General features: G+C 58.9%; 2 protein-coding genes across 3 annotated transcripts in view; one reads left to right on the top strand and one right to left on the bottom strand.

Annotated features, from left to right (window-relative positions):
* GRK4 (G protein-coupled receptor kinase 4) overlaps window positions 1-7,331 on the bottom strand; it is a 36,118-nt gene extending 28,787 nt beyond the window's left edge. The window contains exons 1-2 of one of the 2 annotated variants that reach the window (XM_075544635.1): window positions 6,779-7,331; window positions 235-330 (exon numbers count right to left, since the gene is read on the bottom strand). In XM_075544635.1, the coding sequence (XP_075400750.1) occupies window positions 235-330; window positions 6,779-6,830 (148 nt within the window). In that variant the 5' untranslated portion in view covers window positions 6,831-7,331. The remainder of the gene's footprint in view (window positions 1-234; window positions 331-6,778) is intronic. The other variant, XM_075544634.1, reaches the window with a different exon arrangement.
* A 143-nt stretch (window positions 7,332-7,474) lies between these two features.
* NOP14 (NOP14 nucleolar protein) lies at window positions 7,475-17,831 on the top strand. Its single transcript, XM_075544633.1, has 18 exons — window positions 7,475-7,819; window positions 8,421-8,555; window positions 9,877-10,018; window positions 11,082-11,221; window positions 11,521-11,655; window positions 12,226-12,348; window positions 12,994-13,119; window positions 13,478-13,763; window positions 13,951-14,081; window positions 14,174-14,259; window positions 14,617-14,752; window positions 15,156-15,257; window positions 15,460-15,613; window positions 15,889-16,048; window positions 16,360-16,504; window positions 16,876-16,994; window positions 17,073-17,228; window positions 17,338-17,831. Exons 1-18 carry the CDS (start codon window positions 7,640-7,642, stop codon window positions 17,435-17,437), a joined length of 2,556 nt encoding a protein of 851 aa, XP_075400748.1. The 5' UTR covers window positions 7,475-7,639; the 3' UTR covers window positions 17,438-17,831.
* The last annotated feature ends 3,744 nt before the right edge of the window (window positions 17,832-21,575 follow it).

Below are 21,575 nucleotides of genomic sequence, written 5' to 3'. Positions count from 1 at the left end.
CATACACTTCGTGCAGTCCAGTGGGTTTGGACTCTCAGACGCCCTACAGGGCAGGGCAGCCCCGGTGGGTTTCTGAGACCTTAGCGTCTCCACAGGAGCAGACAGACTCATCTTCCTCCTGCACGGGAGGAGGTTTCAAACTGCTGACTTTGCGGTTGGCAGCTCAGAATTTCACCCGCCACGGTCAACATGAGGGCAGCAGCCCAGGGGGGAAGTGTGGCCTCCTCCACTCACCAATGGAGTGTCTCAGCTCACTGCACTTGCTGATGGGGGGCAGCTTCAGCATCTCCTTCCATCTCTTACTGCGACCGATCTTTTTCCCATAGCCTTCTGGATTTGGGGGGGGGGGACAGAAAAGTGTTGCCTTTTTAAAGAGCCAAAGTGTAGAATAATACTCACGCACCCCGTTAGTCTCTTGGCTGACAGAGCAAGGAAAGATACATCAGTGTCCACAGCTGAGAGGCCGGGAGGCCTAGCTGGTGCCCGGCTACCATCCTTCACTGCTCTGAAAGCAAGCACAGAAGACCCTGGGCAGAGTGGGGGGCACGGGGGGAACATGGGACAAAACCCAACGTCATCCAAGAGTCCTGGACCCCTTTAGGTCTGGACGGAGTTGCCCCGTGGCTCGGAGAGAGCAGCATCACCAGTGAGGCACACACACGCTGGAAGCATCCGCCGTTAGAGGTCAGAAGGGCAGCATCTGCCCGGGAGGGCAGCATGAAAACACGGTGCACTTGCGCACCACCTTCACCACCGCCTCCATGGCTTCAGCCCCGTGGCCACCACTGGGTTCGTCCCCCTCGTTGAGGGACTTCCTTTTGATCTCTGACCCCGACTTGGCCAAGCATGATGTCCTTCTCCGGGGACTGGTCCCTCTTGCTGACACGTCCCAAGCACGTGAGACGAAGTGTCACCATCCTAGTGCCTAAGGAGGCTTCTGTTACTGCTCTGTAGTATTAGTACTACATGGCCGCATACTGAGTGCTGGGTAGGATTTAAGGCTGATGTCTCAAGTTGATAAAACTATGAGGGGCTTCAAACCGTTCATGGAAAAAGCAAACACACCATTATCCTTGGATTCCAGTCATCCACAGACGTGAGGAAGCCCCTGCCGCAGACAGAGGCGCTCCCAGGAAGTAGCCTGTGATACTGCCCCGGTCTCGGCACGTGTACTTGAGAGTTAACTTTTATAATTAGTGCACACAGCACACTAGTAAGTCCTCTTATTTCCTGATTTTATTTAAATTGATTCAATCTCTTGATTTCTCTGTCGGTCTCTCGTTCTGCGGTGCCCAAGAGACAATGCTTAAAAGGCCTGTTCTCGTCTCAGGAAATAAGGTGGCAGATGCTGGGCCCCAGGGCGCTGTGCGTGTAACTAGACCGACCACTCTGCGCGTGAAATAAAACACAAAAACATGGGCTCTTTCTCTGTTTAGGTCATCAGTTAAGTAGCTGCTGGCCTTGAATCCCATTAAATGATAAGTTTCCGTTGTTTCTCAGGCCCCTTCTGAGGGGACTGGAGCCCTTTTATCTCTTGGGAGAAGCTAACAGCAGGAATGTGGAAGGAGCTCTCGCTTGCTGCTTGTTCCAACTAAGGCCTCTTCCCACCCGGCTTTCCCAGGGTAAGGAGCTGAGGCCAACAGGTAGGATAGAGAGATCAGACAAGGGAAGCAAGACCTTGCAAAGCAGACTGGGAAAGAAGGGGCAAGGCCCCACCCAGCCCTGGATCCTTCCACGGGAGCCTTGGTGGCCCGCGTTGGGCTATACACTGGGTTAGCCGCGAGGCCAGCGGTTTGAACCCACCAGCCACTCCTGGTGGCAAAGAGGAGACTTTGTGCTCCTGTAAAGACTTATGGCTTCTACTCTGTTTCTGGGGTTTCTCTGAATCAGGACAGACCTGGGAAATCAGTGAGCAACGGAGTGCCGGGAGTGCGGTGGCTCAGGCTGGTCTGTGCTGGGCTGGCCAACACAAGGTCGGGAGTTCAGACCTCCAAGGGAGGAGATTGGGACATGGGCTCCCACAAAGACACACAGCCCCAGGAAGCCACAGGACAGCCATGAGGGACAGCCACTCAAAGGCAGTGGGTTTGGTCAAGAAAGGCATGGATTTTAAAAAGCAGAAAGGAAGAAACTGCTCAGCATATCTCAAGCTAAAAACAAAACTGAAAAACCTCACTCACTCACTCACTGCTACCAAGTGAAAGAACTGGATTAAAAAAAAAATCCAAGCTTTGAGTTTCAGTATTAAAGGATTCTACGAGCAAACTAGTGAGTGTGGCTGGAAGCAGCCAGAGAAAATGGACGGGAGTCAATTCTACCTTACAAATCCGGCTAGACCAGAGCATGTACACGGGTACAGATCAGAGCTGGAAACACAGGGACTCCAGGATAAACCCCTCAGGACCAATCACGAGAGTAGCAATACCAGGAGGGGAAGGGGAAGGTGGGAGAGAGGCAAAAGCAATCACAAGGATCTACATATAACCCCCTCCCTGAGGGATGGACAACAGAAAAGTGGGTGAAGGGAGACATCAGACAGTGTAAGACATGAAAAAATAATAATTTATATACTATCAAGGGTTTGTGAGGGAGGGTGGGGAAGAAGGGGAAAAAATGAGGAGCTGATACCAAGCAAGTAGAAAGAAAATGTTTGGAGAATGATGATGGCAACAAATGTATAAATATGCTCGACACAATGGATGGATGTCTGGATTGTGATAAGAGCTGTGTGAGCCCCTAATAAAATGATTAAAACACCAAAATGGCTGGAAGTCAGAGTCACTGTACTGCACAGACAGGGCAGGACACCGTCCAGAACCGAGGGTGCTGAAGGGAGAAGTCCAAGGCGCCCCGGAGACAGAGGGAGAAACCAGGCTCCAGGCACGGATGGAAGGCTGGCTGCGAATTAAGCACCTGCTGTTTATCCCTGCTGCAGGGACTCACTGCTCTGAACGAAGACATTGTACAGGCAGGTGGCTCTGGACAGATACATATGTTTGTAACCATTTCTGAGAAACATGACCCCACAGAATGCGGGAATGAACCAACAGTACCATGGAAATGGCATCCTGGAGCTGATTCAGAAACCACTCCAGCACAGCGCCAACAGGGACCCGCCAGACGCATGAGCCAGAGACACTGCTGATGCCACCGGATCTTGGCGGAAAGCAGAGAATGCCAGAAAGTCCTTTACTTGTGTTTACAACTGAGCAGGAACATTGGACTGTGTAGATCCTAACACGGCAACGAGCTGGAACTCGGGACAATATATTGTACACATGCAGATCAGGCACATAGAACAAGAGGTGGCTGGTCCAACAGAACAAAGGGGCCCCACCTGTGAGCTTCAGTAACAGGGAAGGTGTGGGTCAGAGCCCTGCCTGTGTGCTTCAGTAACAGGGAAGGTGTGTGTGAGAGCCCCATCTGTGTGCTTCAGTAACAGGGAAGGTGTGGGTCAGAGCCCTGCCTGTGTGCTTCAGTAACAGGGAAGGTGTGTGTGAGAGCCCTGCCTATGTGCTTCAGTAACAGGGAAGGTGTGTGTCAGAGCCCCGCCTGTGTGCTTCAGTAACAGGGAAGGTGTGGGTCAGAGCCCCATCTGTGTGCTTCAGTAACAGGCAAGGTGTGTGTCAGAGCCCTGCCTGTGTGCTTCAGTAACAGGGAAGGTGTGTGTGAGAGCCCCGCCTGTGTACTTCAGTAACAGGGAAGGTGTGGGTCAGAGCCCTGCCTGTGTGCTTCAGTAACAGGGAAGGTGTGGGTCAGAGCCCCGCCTGTGTGCTTCAGTACCAGGGAAGGTGTGTGTCGGGGCCCTGCCTGTGTGCTTCAGTAACAGGGAAGGTGTGGGTCAGAGCCCTGCCTGTGTGCTTCAGTAACAGGGAAGGTGTGTGTCAGAGCCCTGCCTGTGTGCTTCAGTAACAGGGAAGGTGTGTGTCGGGGCCCCGCCTGTGCTTCAGTAACAGGGAAGGTGTGGGTCAGAGCCCTGCCTGTGTGCTTCAGTAACAGGGAAGGTGTGGGTCAGAGCCCTGCCTGTGTGCTTCAGTAACAGGGAAGGTGTGGGTCAGAGCCCCGCCTGTGTGCTTCAGTAACAGGGAAGGTGTGTGTCGGGGCCCTGCCTGTGTGCTTCAGTAACAGGCAAGGTGTGTGTCAGAGCCCTGCCTGTGTGCTTCAGTAACAGGGAAGGTGTGGGTCAGAGCCCTGCCTGTGTGCTTCAGTAACAGGGAAGGTGTGTGTCAGAGCCCTGCCTGTGTGCTTCAGTAACAGGGAAGGTGTGTGTCGGGGCCCCGCCTGTGCTTCAGTAACAGGGAAGGTGTGGGTCAGAGCCCCATCTGTGTGCTTCAGTAACAGGCAAGGTGTGGGTCAGAGCCCCTCCTGTATGGTTCAGTAACAGGGAGAGTGTGTGTCGGGGTGGTATCCTCTCACCAAACTGACTCGGATTTGTATGCTGAACTATTATTCCAAGAAGTTAGATGAGATGAACACAGTATGAGACAGGAGGAAGGCTCATTAACAAACTTCGATATGCAAATAACAAAGCAAATAACTGCTGGCTGAGGGCAGGAGGGCTTGAAGGACTTACTGATAAAAGGTCAGAGACTGTACAGGTTATACCTCAATGTGAAAACAAAAGACAAACCCCTCACCACTGGACTCGTGGGTACAAATCAGGACCATGAGAACAGGACAGATGCTGCCAAGGACTTCCTTTGCTTTGGGTCCGCAGGCACCACCCATGGAATGGAAGGACCAGGTGCAGCGGAAGGCCGTCCCATGTCATCGCTGGGGCGTTGGAAGGACAAGGAGCAAGTGTGGAGGACGGCCCTGTGGGCCCCGAGAAAGCGCGGTGTCCACCGTTGCAGCAGCAGCATCTAGAAGCATCAGATCTCAGATGAGCAGCACATCCACCAAGCTCCCCTTCTCTGTTGCGTGGTCTGATATGCCTACATACCGTCAAGCCAACTCAAAGATCTGTAAAAGGCGAAGTAGTGATATTCAACCTGTCAATCAGGTCCCAGCCTGATGGTGCCTCCTTGTGGGCGTGGCCTTCTCACAAGGAGGGCCCTGGGACCTCCCTTCTCTCTCTGCCAGGGCTCTGCACAGGATCCACTGGATCTACACGACTCTGCACCTTCCTGCGTTCTGCATCATTACTTGTGGCCGTATGAGTCTGAGGAGGGACTGATGGACTAGTCTCAGACTTATGGACTGGAATTGAACTGCGCTGGGAAGTTTTCTTGACACATGATGACTTCATGGTATAAAGCTCTTTCTTACACATATAGCCCCAGCTGCTGAGAGGTCACCGTTTTGAACCTACTGTCAGCTTCACAGGGAAAAGACCTGGCCATCATCTGCTTCTGTAGAGACCACAGCCTTGGAAGCCCTTGAGGTTAGCTATGTTCTGTCCTATGGGACAGCTGCAGTCTGAATCCAGGGACACATCAGCTTGGCACAACATTCCCTTTGGGTCTACAACGTCCAGGTATGAGGGAAGCCTTCTAACTGTGCTGAGACATCAATTGGTGACCCACTTGGGAGTTCAGGGTGAGGGGAAGACAGACACACAGCCCTCCAACAGGGCTCTGGTACGGGCCCAGCAGAAGCAAGAGCGAATGAGCGAGCATGTTTGGCCGGCCGGCTCTGTGACTGGTTAGGCTCTCTCCACTCATCTTGGCAACACTTCAGCGGAGAACCGCTCCCCCCCTCCCCATTCCTTCATCTCCGAGCCATCCATTCAACTCTATCTTGAGTCTGTAAGTCCTAGATCACCATGGTTACTTCAGGAGCTCCCAGACCCCACCGCGCTCCAGTCCAACGACCTTTTCGGTTCAGATCCCTTTCACAGCTCTGGTCTCAGCTGCAGATGAACCATGGATGCTGCTCTTGGAAGCAGGGTGCATTCTCCTCTGGCTTTCAGTTTGCCTGTAACACAGGCTTGGGCAGCAGCCAGCAATGGCCTGTTTACTTTCTTCAGAAGCAAAGATGGAGCACCTGCACCCACACTCTTCGAAATGACCAAAGGGGACTTCAGGTGGGGAGGCAGGAGAGGGTCTCAGTGACTCCAGATGGAGACTGTGGCTGCTGTTGGGTCAGGTACCGGTTGGAGGACATTAGGAAAGCCTGCCTGCCCCTATCAGTCCAAGAGGTATCATTCCTGAGGGCTGCAGATCAATGAGCTGAGCCATCTGCCTCCCACCAAATGAAGGTGGAAGCACCACCCCTGCCTTGGAATTTTTCTGGAAGGAGACCCATTGGAGCCCCCAGCAGCAAATCCTCTCCCCTCCCTCATTTGCCCACCTGCGGTTTCACCCACTCCCTTCATTGCTTTTCCCTCCTCCCCTCCTGACCAGCTTGAAACTCCCTCTCCACCACAGACAGGTCCCCCCAGTGGGGGCCCTGGGAGTTCAGGTCTCCCTTCTCTCCTCTCCCTCCCCGGCATCGCGGATCCTCTGACTCCCTGATGGACTCTGTGAATCCCTCCCTGGGGAAGCGCAGAATAAACATCCCCTTGTCTCTCTCTCAGGCCTGGCCCCGGTGTATCTTTGCGGGTACCGTACAGTGGGTTCCCTTCCTCAGTGACCCCGTGTGTCAGAGAGCGACTGCCACCCCCCCACCCCACCCCGTCTCCCAGGCTACGACCTGCACCGGAGGGGGCCCTGGATCCCCTGGGTCCAAACCCCCAGCGTCTCTGCGGGACCGGCGGCGCCGCGGCTTTCCGCAGACTGCGGCCTCGGAAGCCCCGCGGGGCGTCCCGCTCCGTCCTCCCGCGTTCCGCCGCACCCACCTTCGCGCGCCCGCAGCAGCAGCATGTTGGCCACCACGTTCTCGATCTCCATGTCCCGCTGCCGCCGCCGCAGCAGCCGCCGCCGCCGCGAGCCCCGCCGCCGCAGCAGAGACTGCCGCCGCGGAGCAGCGGAGGGGGCCGAGGGAGACGCCGGGGCCGCGTCCGCGCATCGCTCGCCTGTCCCCCGGCGCGTGTCGGGCCCCCACAGCGACCCCCGCCACTGCGACCAAGGCCACAACGGGCGCCACGGGGACCACGCGGCTCGGTCCGAGAGGGACTCGGCGGCGGCGCGAGGGGAGCGGGCGGCCGGGCTGTTGCAGGGCGCCGCTGTCACAGCGGCCACCGAGCCGCCGCCGCCGCCGCTCGCGCTCCTCTCGGCCCCATCGCTGTGGCCCCCCGAGAGCAACGCTCGCCTCAGGGCCCGGCCCCCGCCGAGCCCCGCCCCAGGGACCGGCTCTCCGGCCCGGCAGCTAACGGCTCCCCAGGAGAGGCAACCCGAGAGCCCCCGGTCGCCACCGCGCCTGAGGCGGTGCGGCGTCACGCGGGGGGCACTACAGCTCCCAGAAGGCAACGCGCAGACCGGAAGTTTCGTTCGCGGGAGCGAGGCCTGCTGGGAGTCGAAGTCGCTCCGCTTCTGGGAGCCCAGAGAGAGCGCGTTGGGAATCTCCTGGGAAGTGTCTGGTTCTCGCGATATCTGCGGGGCCGGGCCAGTTGTCGCGAGAGGCGCTTGGGAGGGTGCCTCCGGTCGCCGGCACACGTTGTGTCAGGTCCCCGCGGAGCCACCGCACCCGGGACCGTCTGCCGGGGCTCACGGTCTGGCCTGCGCCGTGCCCGGGTCCGCTGCCTGGGAGTGCGCGAGCCATGGGGAAGGCCAAGTCGGCACGGAAGGCCCCCGGGGCCCGGGCGCCCGGCGCCAGACCCCAGCCCAAGCCCAACCCCTTCGAAGTGAAAGTCAACCGGCAGAAGTTCCAGGTCCTGGGCAGGAAGACCCGCCACGACGTGGGGCAACCCGGCGTGTCCCGTGCGCGGGCCATCAAGAAGGTGAGCGGGGCGGCTGCGGGGGCCTGCCGCCGGCCTCCCCAGAGACGCCCTTCTCACCCCACCCCGGCCTGGGTCCGTTCCGCCGCTTTCCTCCCCGCCGGAGCAGGACCACCCGGCTCCTGCGCCGCACGCTCGGGCTTAGTGGCCCCTGCCTGCACTGGCTCCAGCCCGTGGGGACTGGGACGGTGCCGAGCTGCTTCTGATGGCTCTGGTGCCGGGCTCTAGCCTGTCCTTCAGGGAACGCACCGCGCCCACTAGGCTGCTCTGCCCTGGTTTCAGATTGTGCCAGGCTCACGACTCCCGGGCCCTGTGCCACAGGGTGCCTGTAGGCGGGATTGGTTTGATCCCACCCAATGGCTGATAATTGGAAGTAGGCTGCCAGTCAGGAAGCTCCTCTGACCCTTAGCAGCATAAAAAACCCCACTGGCAGGTGGGTGGCGGCTGTGATGCCGGGGCCCTGGCCTGGAATGGCTTTCTCTGTAAAGGTGAAGGCTGTGGTAGCCGTGAGTCGGAAACTAAGCGCCCGCGCTGGTGTGCCCAATACAGGGAATCCGGAGGAATGGGCTGCAAATTGGCTGTGCTGTTTTGCTTTGTTTTCCAGCGCACCCAGACATTACTAAAGGAGTACAAGGAGCGGGATAAGTCCAATGTTTTCAAAGATAAACGCTTTGGGGAGTACAACAGCAGCATGAGCTCCGAGGAGAAGATGCTGAAGAGGTTCGCACTGGAGCAGCAGGTATGGGGACGGCACAGGGCGGGGCTTCTGCAGCTCCAGACACCTGCACCGGGTATGCTCCTCGCCATCCTCCCTCTTGGGCTCATATCCACCAGTGGAGGCTGGGGCAGCGCCTCCACTCCTCACCTGGTTTGGCAAACAGAAGCCAGATGTGAGTGAGTTGCGGTGAGGTCCCATCAAGTCGGCTACAACCATAGCGACCCGTGCACAACAATATGACACCACCTGGTCCTGCGCCGTCCTCACAATGGTTCCTGTGCCTGAGCCTCTTCTGGGCCTGATTGGTCTCTCCTGACAACACACCCAGAGTATGCAATATGAAGTTTGCCATCCTTGCCTCTAAGGAGCACTCTGGCCATGCTGCTTCCAAGACAGGTCGGTTTGCCCTTTTAGCTTTCCGCGGTGCTATTGATGTTCATCTCCAACATCACAGGTCAAAAGCCCTGATTGTTCTTCCTTATTCAGTGTCCAGCTTTCTCGTGCTTAGACCATATGTACTTGAGTATAAGCCGACCTGGATGTCAGCCGAGGCACCGAACTTCACCACAAAAACCTCATTTAAAAATGTGCTGAAAAAACTCCGCTTATACGTGAGCATGCATGGTAATGCAGTGGAGAGGACCGTGGCGGGTCCGACGCCCCTGAGTCCTCAAAGCACGTCCTTGCTCTTCGATGCCCTAAAGAGGTCTCGTGCCGCAGATGTCCTAATGATCTCTTGCCTGCTGCTTCCACGAGCAGTGATTGTGGATCCGAGCAAGACAAGATCCTTGACAACTTCAGCCTTTTCTCCACTGATCATGATGTGACCTGTTGGTCTTCCGTACACTGAGTTGTCATCCAGACTGCAGTCCTTGTCTGCAGTCCTTGACCGTCGTCAGCAAACACCTCAAGTCCTCCTCGCCGCCAGCAGCTTGTTAACAAGCCTTCCTCCAGCCCTGGTGCCCCACTCTTCATGGAATCCTGCCCCTCTGGTGGCTTAGGTGGATGCATATCTTTTGTTTGAAGCTTCTCTGCCATCCAACTCACACATCACACACCATTGAGTGTACGGAGATTGAAGAGTTGTGCAGTCGATTCCAGAACATTCTCTCCTTTCCTGCGCCCCCACCCCAGCTAGATGCAGCCTCAGTGGCAGTGGGTGTGGCCCTGCTGGGTGCGTGGGGCGGGGGCTGTACCTGGCAGCTGGTTTCTGTGGACTTGTAGCTGCCGAGCCTCTTGGGCTCTGTGTCCAGAGCCCACAGGTGGTGGGAGAACCACAGAGGATGGGTGTTTGGGGAGACCAAGAAACTGACTTTGTTTTTGTTGTCGTTCTGTCTGTCAGCGCCAGCACGATAAGAAAAGCATCTACAACCTGAATGAAGACGAGGAGCTGACGCATTACGGCCAGTCCCTGGCAGACATCGAGAAGCTGCAAGACATTGTGGACAGCGACAGTGACACCGAGGAGCGCGGCACGCTGTCAGGTGAGGTCTGCAGAGCCGCTGCGGCGGGGCCATGAGAACCCAGCCGTGGTCCCTCGGTGAGCCCTGCTGACCCTTCCCTTATCTGGAGCGTGCCCCAGGGGGTGCCGGCAGGTTGGGGGGCTGTTCTGCCATGCACAGAAAGGCTGGTGGTGTTCAAGCCCACCCTGGGCACCCTTGGAGAAAGGCCTGGTAGCCTCTACTTCCAGACGCTCAACCACTGGGGCCTGTGGAAGCTGCCTGCCCTGCCCAGCACACAAGGGTACCAGAACCAGAGGCGACTCCTGTCGATGGCGAGGCAGCCCGCCTCCATCTGCAGGTGGCACGTCCACAGCGCTGCGTTTCTGCCCTCTGCCCTGCAGCGTAGAGCAGACGGGCCACAATGCCCTAGGGCTTCGGGCTCTGGTTGCCTTGAGTCTGCTCTAAGCCTGTGACTTGGTGGTGGGTGGGAGACCCCGGCAGAACCTTGCTGCAGCTCCTGCTGCTGCCGCTTGATGGTCAAGTGAGGGTTTATTCGTCGGGTCACCGCTGTTGTACTCTCCAGTTTCAGTAACCTACCAGGCTTCCCGGGGGCGTGCTCTGTTATGTCCCCATCTCCCTCATGAAGTGTACGTTCGTTCTGTCGCTAGCTAGGTCGTTATCGCCCATCTACCACCCTCTGGCGGGTGTCTTCCCCTTCCCCCCCTCATCCCGGCCCCGGTAAACACTGAAGTCTGTCTCTTGGGGTATGAAAACCTTTTCTTGTTCTCTGTACTTTTGGTCTCAGCCCACATTCACACTTTTGTGTCCGGCTGACTTCACGCAACGTACCACCCTCCACGCCCTCCCCGTTGGTCCCGAGCCTAGCGTTGCGGGTGCATGTGTACTGACCTTCCTGCCAGAGCTGCGAGGACAGTGGACACGTGTTTGCCCTGTGTTCCCGGCCCGCAGGAGTGTCTCTGCCTGGGTTTGAGGCCCTGTGCACGGGGTCTCTCATGAACATCTCGGGCGAGTCCACGCTTGGATGCAATGTCGGCCAAACGTGGTTTAAACTGTCCCTTCTGTCTGTCTGTCTGTCTTTCTGCAGCTGAGCTGACCGCAGCCCATTTTGGAGGGGGTGGCGGGCTCCTCAACAAGACGGCATCCCGGGTAGGCGAGGAGGGTAACCAGGCAAAGTCCCGCCGAGAGCTGATCGAGGAGCTCATCGCCCGGTCGAAGCAGGAGAAGGTGGGCTCTGTCTTCTGGCCGCTGACCGCCCAGCCTCCCCCACCATCGCCCTGCGGTTTTGGTTTGGACTGTTTTCCTCATTAACCTCAGAGCTCTAGTGTGTGTGTGGGGGGGGTTGGAGTGTGGGGGTTGTGATGGGTGTCCGATTCTCCCTGATTTAAGGCTGATGGCCAGGACGGCCTGGCCAAGTCCCTGGTGGCAGGAGCTCCCTCTTTCATTGGCTCTGTGGACACCATACCACTCCTGGTGTTTCGGGCGCTTGGGACTGCCAGGGATGACGGTTTCCTCTGCATTCCCAGAGGGAGAGGCAGGCACAGCGGGAGAATGCTCTGGACCTCACTGACAAGCTGGACCAGGACTGGAAAGGCGTCCAAATGCTCCTGTCGCACAGGAAGCCCAGGACGGAGGACAGGGAGCAGCCCCAGAAACCCCAGGTGGGTGCCCCTCTCTGCCGGCAGCACCAGCTTGCCCCGCAGTCCTGTCCTCAAGTTCCTCGGTTAAGCATTTGGCTGCTAACCAGAGGCAGCAGTTCAAATCTACAGCCATAGAGGTGGCAGCTTGGGAAGTGAAGGAGGCAGGCTCCCTCCGTCCTGCAGGCTGCAGCGAGCGGGGATTGACGTGGATGCAGGCTGACCGATTTTCCCACTGCATTCTGGGTGCACAGACGCGGCCCCCGGCAGAGAGCCTGTGTAGGTGCTGTGCAGGCCCTGCAGCCACCAAGCACCCGTGGCTCTGCAAGCGGCCCTCCATGTGGCCGTGGCCATGCGCGTCTGGGCCAGGGCTTAGCCCCTGTGGGTCGTAACCATGGGAGTGGGTACTGGAGCCGGAAGCCTGTGTGACTGGCTGGCCGCTGACCTCTCGGTCTTCAAGGCTCCTCCAAGCGGCTTTCTCAGGGGAAAGGCAAGTGGCTGGCTGGCTTCCTCTGTGGGGACGGGCCGGGAGGCCACCAGCACAGGCGGGAACCCAGAGGGCACTGAGCTTGCACCCACCGTGCCCCTGTGCAGGCCGACACCTACGACATGGCGGTGCGAGAGCTCGGCTTCGACATGAAGGCCCAGCCCTCGGACAGGATGAAGAGCGAGGAGGAGCTGGCCCGGGACGAGCAGCAGCGGCTCAGGAGGCTGGAGGTTCGGGGGCTTGAGGGAGCGGGACTCGTGCCCTGTGTGTCTGTCCACCCACGGGCGTGTGCAGGAGCCAGGAAGCCGAGTATGAGTGTGTATGTGTGTGTGTGTGTGTGTGTGTGTGTGTGTGGTGTCTGCGTGCAAGTTAAGAAGGGGAAAATGTGAACCACGAGGACTCCCTGCCGCCCCCATCGAGGGTGTGGCCATCAGCCTGTGCAGCACACACGTCAGGAGCCCTGGGCGGGGGCAGTGGGCAGGGGCACCGGGGCTCCGTCCACACGTGGGGACCCCAGGTTTTGTTCCTGAGGTGGCTGTGCTTTTGTCAGCTCAGCGGCAGCAGCTTTTGTACCTACTTACGGTTTGTGCTTATTCACGTACACCTACCTTCCCCCCCCCACACACACACCGCTTACAAAAGCAAAGAGCCGAATAACACACAGCTCACACCCTCACCGACCCCCGGTTTTCAAAAACCTCTCTGACCCCAAACAGCTGTCAGTAAGACCCTGTGTTACCGTCTCACCTTGGTTTGCCAGCTTCTCGTTGATGCGACACTGCTCTCTGGCTGCTCCTGTGGGGGGCGCGGGCAGCCTGCTTCCTTCCCTCAGGCTGAGGGCCCCAGTCATGCAGCCCCTTCCTCCGTCGGTTCAGGCTGACCGGCTTCGTAGGATGCTGGGGGAGGACGGGCAGCGCGAGAGACCAAAGCACACGTCGGCAGACGACCTGAGCGACGGCTTCATCCTGGACAAGGACGACCGGCGTCTGCTCTCCTACAAGGTGCGCTGGGGAAAGAGGTGGGAATTGAGGGGGTGTCTGGGCAGCGGTTTAAGTGACCAGGGGTAGTTTCTGTGCATGCCCGCTAGAGCTGGCAGTGCAGGAGCCCCTTGGGCATCTACCCTGCTGGCTGGGACTCGACGTGGCAGAGCCTGGTGCTGCAGGTGCTGCCTCAGGGTTGGAGATCCCTTCTTCAGGTTTCAGCCCCGAGCAGTGGCCCGTAGTCTGGCCTGGGTCCTGGTAGATTCAGGCGGTGAGCCTGTGGCCCAGCAGGTGGCAGTGGGGACCAGGCATGTGTTGAGGCAGCAGGCGAGCAGCCGTCCATGGCCGGCGGTGCTGAGCTCCATGCCCTTCCCCCCAGGACGGGAAGATGAACGTGGATGGGGATGTCCAGGAAGAGCAGGATGGGGGTGCCAGTGGCGGGGACAGTGAGGAGGAAGAGGAGCAGGAACCTGAGTCCAGTGGGGAGGACACTGAGCACAGCGATGGTGCAGACAGCCATTCGGACCTGGACTCCGACATGGACAGTGAGGGTGACCACGAGGGCCCGGAGGAGGGACAGCTGCCGGCACCCAGGAAGAGACGTGGAGGCACAGACCCCCACGCCCAGGCTGCTGCCCGTGCTGAGCTGCCCTACACGTTTGCAGGTAGGTGAGACCTACCGGGCCAGGCGTTGGCACTCGTGGAGCCAGACAGGTGTGATGGTCACTTCAGCCCCTCGGGGAGCCCTATGAGGAGGCTCTTCCGGGGCTCAAGTTGCAGAGGGCAGGGCAGAGGCTGCGCTTGGTTGGGCGGCCGTCGCCCTGCGCCTGAGTGGCACTGGCTGTGTCTCAGCTCCCGAGTCCTGCGAGGCCCTGCGGTCACTGCTGGCGGGGCGGCCTGCAGACGAGCAGCTGCTGGTGGTGGAGCGGATTCAGAAGTGCAACCACCCGAGCCTAGCAGTGGGCAACAAGGCCAAGCTGGAGGTGAGCAGGAGGGGCCCGGGGTGCAGGGGCAATCTGTCGCCCTGCCGCTGCCGGCCAGCTGCCTGAGCTGTGCGCCCTCTCTGCCTCCACAGAAGCTGTTCAGCTTCCTCTTGGACTACGTCGGGGACTTGGCCACGCGAGACCTGCCGGAACTCAGTGTGATTGACAAGCTGATCCCGTGAGTGGCTGGAGGAGGGGCTGGATTCTGCCCAATTCCCATCACGCGAACAGGCGGGCTAGGGAGACTGGCGGGTGTTGGGGTGGGGGCCGTGGGCCTGAGCTCTTGTCGGGGTCTGAGGACTGTGGCCATGTGGAGCTCAGCGACACCCGCTGCCCGGGTCGAGAGATGGAGCTATGTCTAGAGCTCGCGGGCTGGTGTGTAGCACAGGCGGGCTGGCTCCTGCCCCAGGAAGCACTCGCCCCGGCTGGGGGTGGGTCTGGCCCGTGCTGCGAGCCTGGGCTCCCGGCGCTGCCAGGAGAGTGTCTGAGGGTGGCCGGCCCAGCCCAGACGCCTCTCCGGTGTTGCTGACCGCAGGCAGCTATACAACCTCTGCCAGCTGTTTCCCGGGGCTGCGAGCGAGGCCGTGAGGTTCGTGCTCCGAGACGCCATGCACGACATGGAGGAGGCGCTGGATGCCAAGGGCCGCGCTGCCTTCCCGGGCCTGGACGTGGTGAGTCATGCCGTGCACGTGTGGGCTGTGGCGTCCCCAGGGCTACCCACTGTGTAGAGAAGAGGCATGCCCGACAGTGGTGGGCACGGCTCCACACCCCTGGGGCTGGCTGGTCTCCAGGGCAGCGGCAGAGCCTCTGAGACACAGGTGTGGCCGTTCTCTGGCAGCCCTGCTGCTGCTCCTTCCCAGGGGGCCAGCCAGGCCCTGCTGGGTGGGCTGGGCCTCCAGCCTCCCTGCTGCCCCCACTCAGAGACCCCCCCCCCCCGAGCTTGATGAAGCGTGAGCTGCTGTCAGTGACCCTATAGGACAATGTAGGACTGGCCCAGAAGTGCCCGCCTTGCTGCTGGGCAGGGGAGCGGCCGGCCTTCCTCGTTGCCCCCATGTCTGACCCCCTTCCTTCCAGCTCATTGTCTTGAAAATCACGGGGCTGCTCTTCCCCACCTCTGACTTCTGGCACCCGGTGGTGACCCCCGCGATGGTGTGTATGAGCCAGCTGCTCACCAAGGTCAGTCCCCTGGGCCCACGGGGCATCCATCTGGGGAATCTGTCAGCACCTTGGGATTGTGCCTGGTGTGGAGCTGCCCCGAGGGCCCGGGCTCTCATCCTCCATTGGGCGTGGCCAGGGCGGGGATGGCGGCCGGGGCACGTGCGGGGTCTGTCCGTGCACTGGGCCGCCGACTGAGGCGTGGCCGTGCTTGTGCCTGCAGTGCCCCGTGCTCTCCCTCCGGGACGTGGTGAAGGGGCTGTTCGTGTGCTGCCTCTTCCTGGACTTCGTGTCCCTGTCCCAGCGGTTCGTGCCCGAGCTCGTCAACTTCCTGCTCGGCCTCCTGCACGTCGCTGCTCCCGACAAGCCAGCGCCGGGTGAGCGGGAGCATCTCAGCGGAAGAAACGGGTGGCCTCCTACCTGAAGGGGGCGGGGGGGGCACAGCCGGCCCTGTCGTGGGCTTCCTGCAGAGCTGTCCGGAGGCCCCCTCGGGGTGCACTTGTGTTCTCAGGTGGGGCCCTCGCCCTCTGTCCTGGGCACACAGCTCTCCCAGACCCGGGGCGCAGCCTGGGCGTGCAGACCCCAGGGCCCATCGCTGGATGCCCCAGGTGGGTCACTCACAGGTGTCCCCGCCCTTTCGCCTGGCGTCCAGGTTACACCCTCGTGCACCCTTTCCGAGCCCTTGGGAAGCACTCAGAGCTGCTCCTGGTCTCCAACAGAGAGGATGGGGCCACATGGCAGCAGAGAGGCCTGCCCTTGCACTGGGCCAACAGCCTGCCGGCCCACACGGAGACGGAAGCCAACCATGCCAGGTGTCGGAAGCCAACCATGCCAGTGGGGGCTCTGTGCTCCTTGAGTGGGGGGTCATGTGGGGTTCAGAGCCTTTCTGAGAGGACCTGCTGGGTTTTGGGGGTGGGTGGGAGAAGATCGTGCACACAAAGGGGCTTTGTAAGGTCTGTGGGGTGACTCCGTCTTCGTGAGCAGTGCTGTAGGCTCTCTGCACAGCCAGCTGACAGCCCGGGCTGTGCCCCACCCACTGCTGTGGGGCTGTGGGAGGCTGGGGCCAGGTTAGTGGGGGTTTCTGTGTGGCTGAGGGGACTGCCTGGTCCTCCCTCCCCCTCAGGCTGTCCTGTGTGGCCGTGGCCCTGGCCCTGGTGGACCGCTGTGTGATGCTGTACAGCGCCCTGCCTGCGTTCCAGGACATCATGCAGCCCCTGCGAGCGGTGCTCACCGAGCACCTAGACCTCGGCCACCCCCTGGTCCTGCAGGTGAGACTCGGGTGCTGTCCGGGCCACAGAGGTGTGGTGACAGCAAGCAGGCCGCCGCCTCCCCCCCTCCCTCGTGTCCAGTGGGGCTGGTGGGCTGCACTCAGAGCTCAGGCTGTCCAGCAGCCTGCTCTCGGCCCCGTGGTCGCCTGGCTAGGGTTCGCTGATGGGCTCCGGGCCCTGACGGCTTGGGGCTGGCTTGCTCATTCGGAGACTCAGAGAAGCATCTGGAAAGGCTGTGGACCTGCCTGTGTGAGGAGTGTTGCCCAAAGAGGTGCTGTGGAGTGGAGGCGGTCCTGAAGGCTCCCCAGGAGGGACCCTACCTGACGGGCTTCACGGGGTTTGCCTCACTCGCTGTGTGTGCCCCTCTCCAGGAGATGTGTCGCAACATCCTGGCCAGGATGGGGGCCCAGGGGGAGCGCTGCCGGCCGCTGGTCTGTGAGAAGAGCAAGCCGGTGCCCCTGAAGCTGTTCACCCCGAGACTGGTCAAAGTGTAAGTACCGCCAGCTGGGGGCAGGTGGGGACGGCTCCTCCGCTGACCCTGACCCTGCCCCGCCCCTGACTCCCACAGCCTGGAGTTCGGCCGGAAGCAGGGCAGCACCAAGGAGGAGCAGGAGCGGCGGCGGCTGATCCACAAGCACCGGCGCGAGTTTAAGGGTGCTGTGCGTGAGATCCGCAAGGATAACCAGTTCCTGGCCCGCATGCAGCTGGCCGAGACCATGGAGCGGTGAGTGCACCGCTGCGGGGCAGGACTATATGCGCGGGGGCTGCAGTGTGGGGCCCCTCGGCTGGCCTGGCGCTCCCAAGCTGACCTGACATGTGTGCTCGGCTCTCAGGGACGCGGAGCGGAAGCGGAAGGTGAAGCAGCTGGTCAACAGCCTGGCGACGCAGGAGGGCGAGTGGAAGGCCCTCAAGAGGGGAAAGTTCAAGAGGTGACCACCACGGTGACTGGCCACCAGACTGTCAACAGCCGGCGGAGGAGCCGGGTTCATCCAGGCACATGTCTGGCCCTGCGGTCCAGTGCTGGGCAGCAGGGACGCCCGGGGCCTTGCCAAGGCAGAGCCAGCCTCATCGGGGACCATCCAGACAGGTCCCAGCCATGGGACTTTGAAGAACACCACACCTGCAGGCCGGTCATCCCTCGCCCAGGGTCTGGGGACACTACCCACCCCTTGGGGGCCACCCAGGGCCTCCTGTGCTGCCTGTCACCCTGAGGCAGGTCCTGGCCCACGCCTGCTGCTTGCCCCACCAGGGATGGGGAGGGGCATGGGAGGGGAGCCCGCCAGCCCTGATGCTGCTCGTGGCAAGTAAAGTCTGCAGTCCACCCTGAGTGTCTTGTCTTTTGTGGTAACACCAGTGCTCGCAGACACGGGGGCCATTGTCCTCCACATAGGGGACAACAGGTGCACCTCACTAGACAGGTTTGCGTTCCAGGTCGCTGGGGGGGAGGGTGACCCCCACCCGAGGTGATCAAAGGACCGCATCTGGCTGGGCTGAGCTTTTGTGCAGCTGTGGGTCCAGCGGCATGTTGGTGTCCACTCCAGAGGTGTCGTGAACGAGACACCGGTGTCACACTTAGGGAGGGCTGCTGAGGGTGACCTGAAGTGGGCTCGGCGGCCCAGTAGGCGTCTCAGCCAGCAGACTGAATTAAGCACAGAGCCTGTGGTTTCTGGGGCTCGTCCCCGAGAGATGGACAGCCTGTTCCATCCCTGGCCCTCTGCAGCCAGGCACACTTCAGGGGCGGATCCCACGGGAGCAGACGGCCTGCCTGCAGTCTGTTCACTCTAGCCTGACCCTGCTGGTCCAGTGACCTCGCTTCCAGTAGCATAGCAACACTAATCGCCACGGAGGACACGCTGGGAAGTGACCATTGGTGCTGGGCTAACAGTGCTAGGAGCGCATCACAGCCACGTGACTGAGCTTGTGCGAGCCCACCTGGGGAGCCAGGAAGCTGCCCTGTGGACAGCGTGGGGATGCTGCATGGTTTTCTTCGGAACCGGGAACAGTGCAGGCTGGATTGGTAGTGTCCCTTCACCATCCTAAAGCTGTGCGCTGAGGTGAGTCAGACTGGAATGTAAAAGATCACTGATGAAAAAAAAGATCACTGATGAGAAAGTCCGGATGGATGCAGTGCCCAGCGCAGGGGCTATCCAGGCTAATGGAGGGAGGTAACAGGAAAGGCACTCCACAGTGGGGCCTCTTGAGAAGAAAGCACTTGGGTCCATCCAGGGACACAGAGCCCACAGACTGGGGAAATCTGCAGCATCTTACAAGTCTACAGCAAGAAAAAACCATTAACCCCAGGAGAAGCTGGGCAAAGGACCTGAACAGACAGTTCACAAGGAACCACATTCCAATGGCTTTTAAACACGAGGAAATGCGTTCTCTGGCCCCCCAGGAGCTAACCACCCACCTAGCACCCAGCTTTACAAACAGCGCACGCTGGAGAGGGTGTCGTGAGATTGCAACTACAGACAGCCGCTGTGGAAGGCCCCGGCGATGCCTGAAGCAAGGGAAATACCATGTGGCCCAGCGATACCGTGACTGGGCAGATACCTCCAAAGAAGTAAACAGATCACAACGAAGGCGCTTCTGTTTCTGCTGTTCGTCTTTATTTTAGCTGTTGTTGATTTGATTTTTGGTCTTTTTCCTTACGATTTACTCTGTGCGTGTCATTGTCTACGCATGTCTATTTGGACAGTCCGAAGGGGAGGGGGAGGTAGGGGGTGCCAACAAACCCAGGGACAAGGGGAGGATAAGTGATCTCAAATTGATGCCAAGGAGGGCATAGGATGCTTGGGGGGGCCTCGATCAAGGGCAGCATTGCAGAGAGGAGCCGAACCTGAGGGTGGAACGGAAGGAAAGTAAAAGGAAACAGGAAAGACTGGGAGGCAAAGGACATTTATCGAGGTCTAAATAGAGGTATGTGTATATGTAAATATATTTATAATATAGGGGAAGCGACCTATGTACATAGATTAAGTATTACCGTAGCATATGGACATTGGGCCTCCACTCAAGTATTCCTCAACACAAGAACAATTTGTTCTACTAACACAGCACTCTGCGATGTTCACCTTCCCTGACACGATCGCTGGAGACAAAATAGCTGCATAAGCAAATGTGAAGAAAGCTGACGGTGGCCGGCTATCAAAAGATACAATGTCTGACACCTTAAAGGCTTGAGGATAAACAAGCGGCCATCTAGCTGAGAAGCAACAAAGTCCACATGGAAGAAGCACACCAGCCTGTGTGATCATGACATGGCAATAGGATCAGGTATCAGGCATCAAAGACCCAGAACAAAAAAGTATCGTGAATAAGAGGGAGTGTGGAGTGAAGACCCAATGCCCATCGGTAGTCAATTGGATGCCCCCTGTCAGGACAGCCACAAGGAAGAGAAGAGCCAGTCAGGGTCCAGTGTCAAACCGACAGAACACACAACTTTCCTCTACCTCATTAACACTTCCTCCCCATCGCCAATACCATGACCCCAATTCTATCTTACAAGTCTGGCCAGACTAGAACATGTACACTGGTACAGATCAGATCTCGCTACACGGGGAATCTGAAACAGGATCCCTCAGGACCAATAAAGGGAAGGGAAGGAGGGGGGGGGGGCAGGGTATAAGGGAGAACAGATCATAATGATGGACATATGGCCCCCTCCCAGGGGCCTGGACAGCAGAAAAGGTGAAATGTGACCATGGTTGGGTAAGACATGAAAAATAAATTATCAAGGAGCCATGGGGGAGGGAGGGTGGAGAAATGAGCTGATGCAAGGGGCTCCAGGAGAAAGTGTTTTGGAAAGTTGATGGCAGCACATAAACAATGGACTGTGGTAAGAGCTCCCGATAAGATACAAGCGTCACACACAAGTTTGCTCGTCCGTGTGGACTGTGCACAATAGTCAGATGATCGGATTGGGAAAAGCTGGTACATGCACACAATGGGATGTTCCACATCCTTAAAAAATAACAATGGAGCCAAGAACCACGTCAAGACATGGAGGGAACTGGAAGTCATGCCGAGTGAACTCAGGCACGCACCAGAGGGCAGATTCTGCTGTAGAAGCGAGTGGCAGACTGGGATTCGTGTCCACTCAGACTATTGAGTGCGAGGCCAGGCAGCGTGGCAGAGGCTGGCCTGGCCCAGGAGCCATACGTCTGCTCCAGGTGAGCATTCTGGGTAGGTAAGTATTCAGAAGCACATTAGGCCGGAGGGCACTTGACCTCAACTGGGATCACATGATCGTGGGAAGGGAAAGGGGGATGTGTGATGTGAGACTGACATGTCAGTCTTTGGCGAGGTTCCCCCAGGGCCAGGTAGACAGCCCTATCAGAGAAAGCGTACGGACAGGAAGATCACGCAGGAGAGGGGAAACGGAACACACCCGGACCAGGGGGTGCACAATGGCTTATCTGTTGGTAGGAAAAGGGGGGACTGACAGGTCTGAGGAAGAATGACAAAATGTTTTGGGGCACACTCAGGGGTGGGGGTGAAGGGACTTCGGGAGCATGCACCAGATGGACCACATGACGCCAGGTGTCTGGATGCATCTGAGAGACCCAGGCCAGTGTCTCAGTGCATTGGGACACTGAATCCTGGATCTTCAAAGCACACAGCATGCTCCATGGGCTGCACCAGTCAGACCCCACGTGGGAATTCCCTAGGGTAAATTGGACTACCTCAGACGCACCTAGACCTGGAGGACATCGGCCGGAAAATACAAGGTGTCTGGGGAAGCAGAAGACAGCTGTAGCATCCTGGCGAACTGGTTGGTAGGCGGCATTGATGCCCTGTGTGTTGTGCTGAGGTATGTGCTGTTCTGGCAAGCCCGGGACGATCACTGATGGGTTTGGTTTCTGTTGATTCCTATCAGGGTTTATCTCAGAGCTGCTATGGAGTGGGGGTGGGGTTAGCCTCTGGGGGTTGTGAAAGAAGTTCACAAATGAGCCCCGGGATGGATGAACCTATAGGGATAACAAGTAGAACAAGAGTGTTGGGGCTGGGGTAGGTGGGTGGATAAAAGGGAGATGAAGCCAAGCGGAAGTGATTACAGAAGCAATGGTAA

This window comes from Tenrec ecaudatus, chromosome 3, assembly GCF_050624435.1.
Source record: "Tenrec ecaudatus isolate mTenEca1 chromosome 3, mTenEca1.hap1, whole genome shotgun sequence".
NCBI classification, from domain to species: domain Eukaryota; kingdom Metazoa; phylum Chordata; class Mammalia; order Afrosoricida; family Tenrecidae; genus Tenrec; species Tenrec ecaudatus.
Note: the sequence above shows the minus strand (reverse complement) of the source record. Positions and strands in the feature narration are given on the sequence as shown.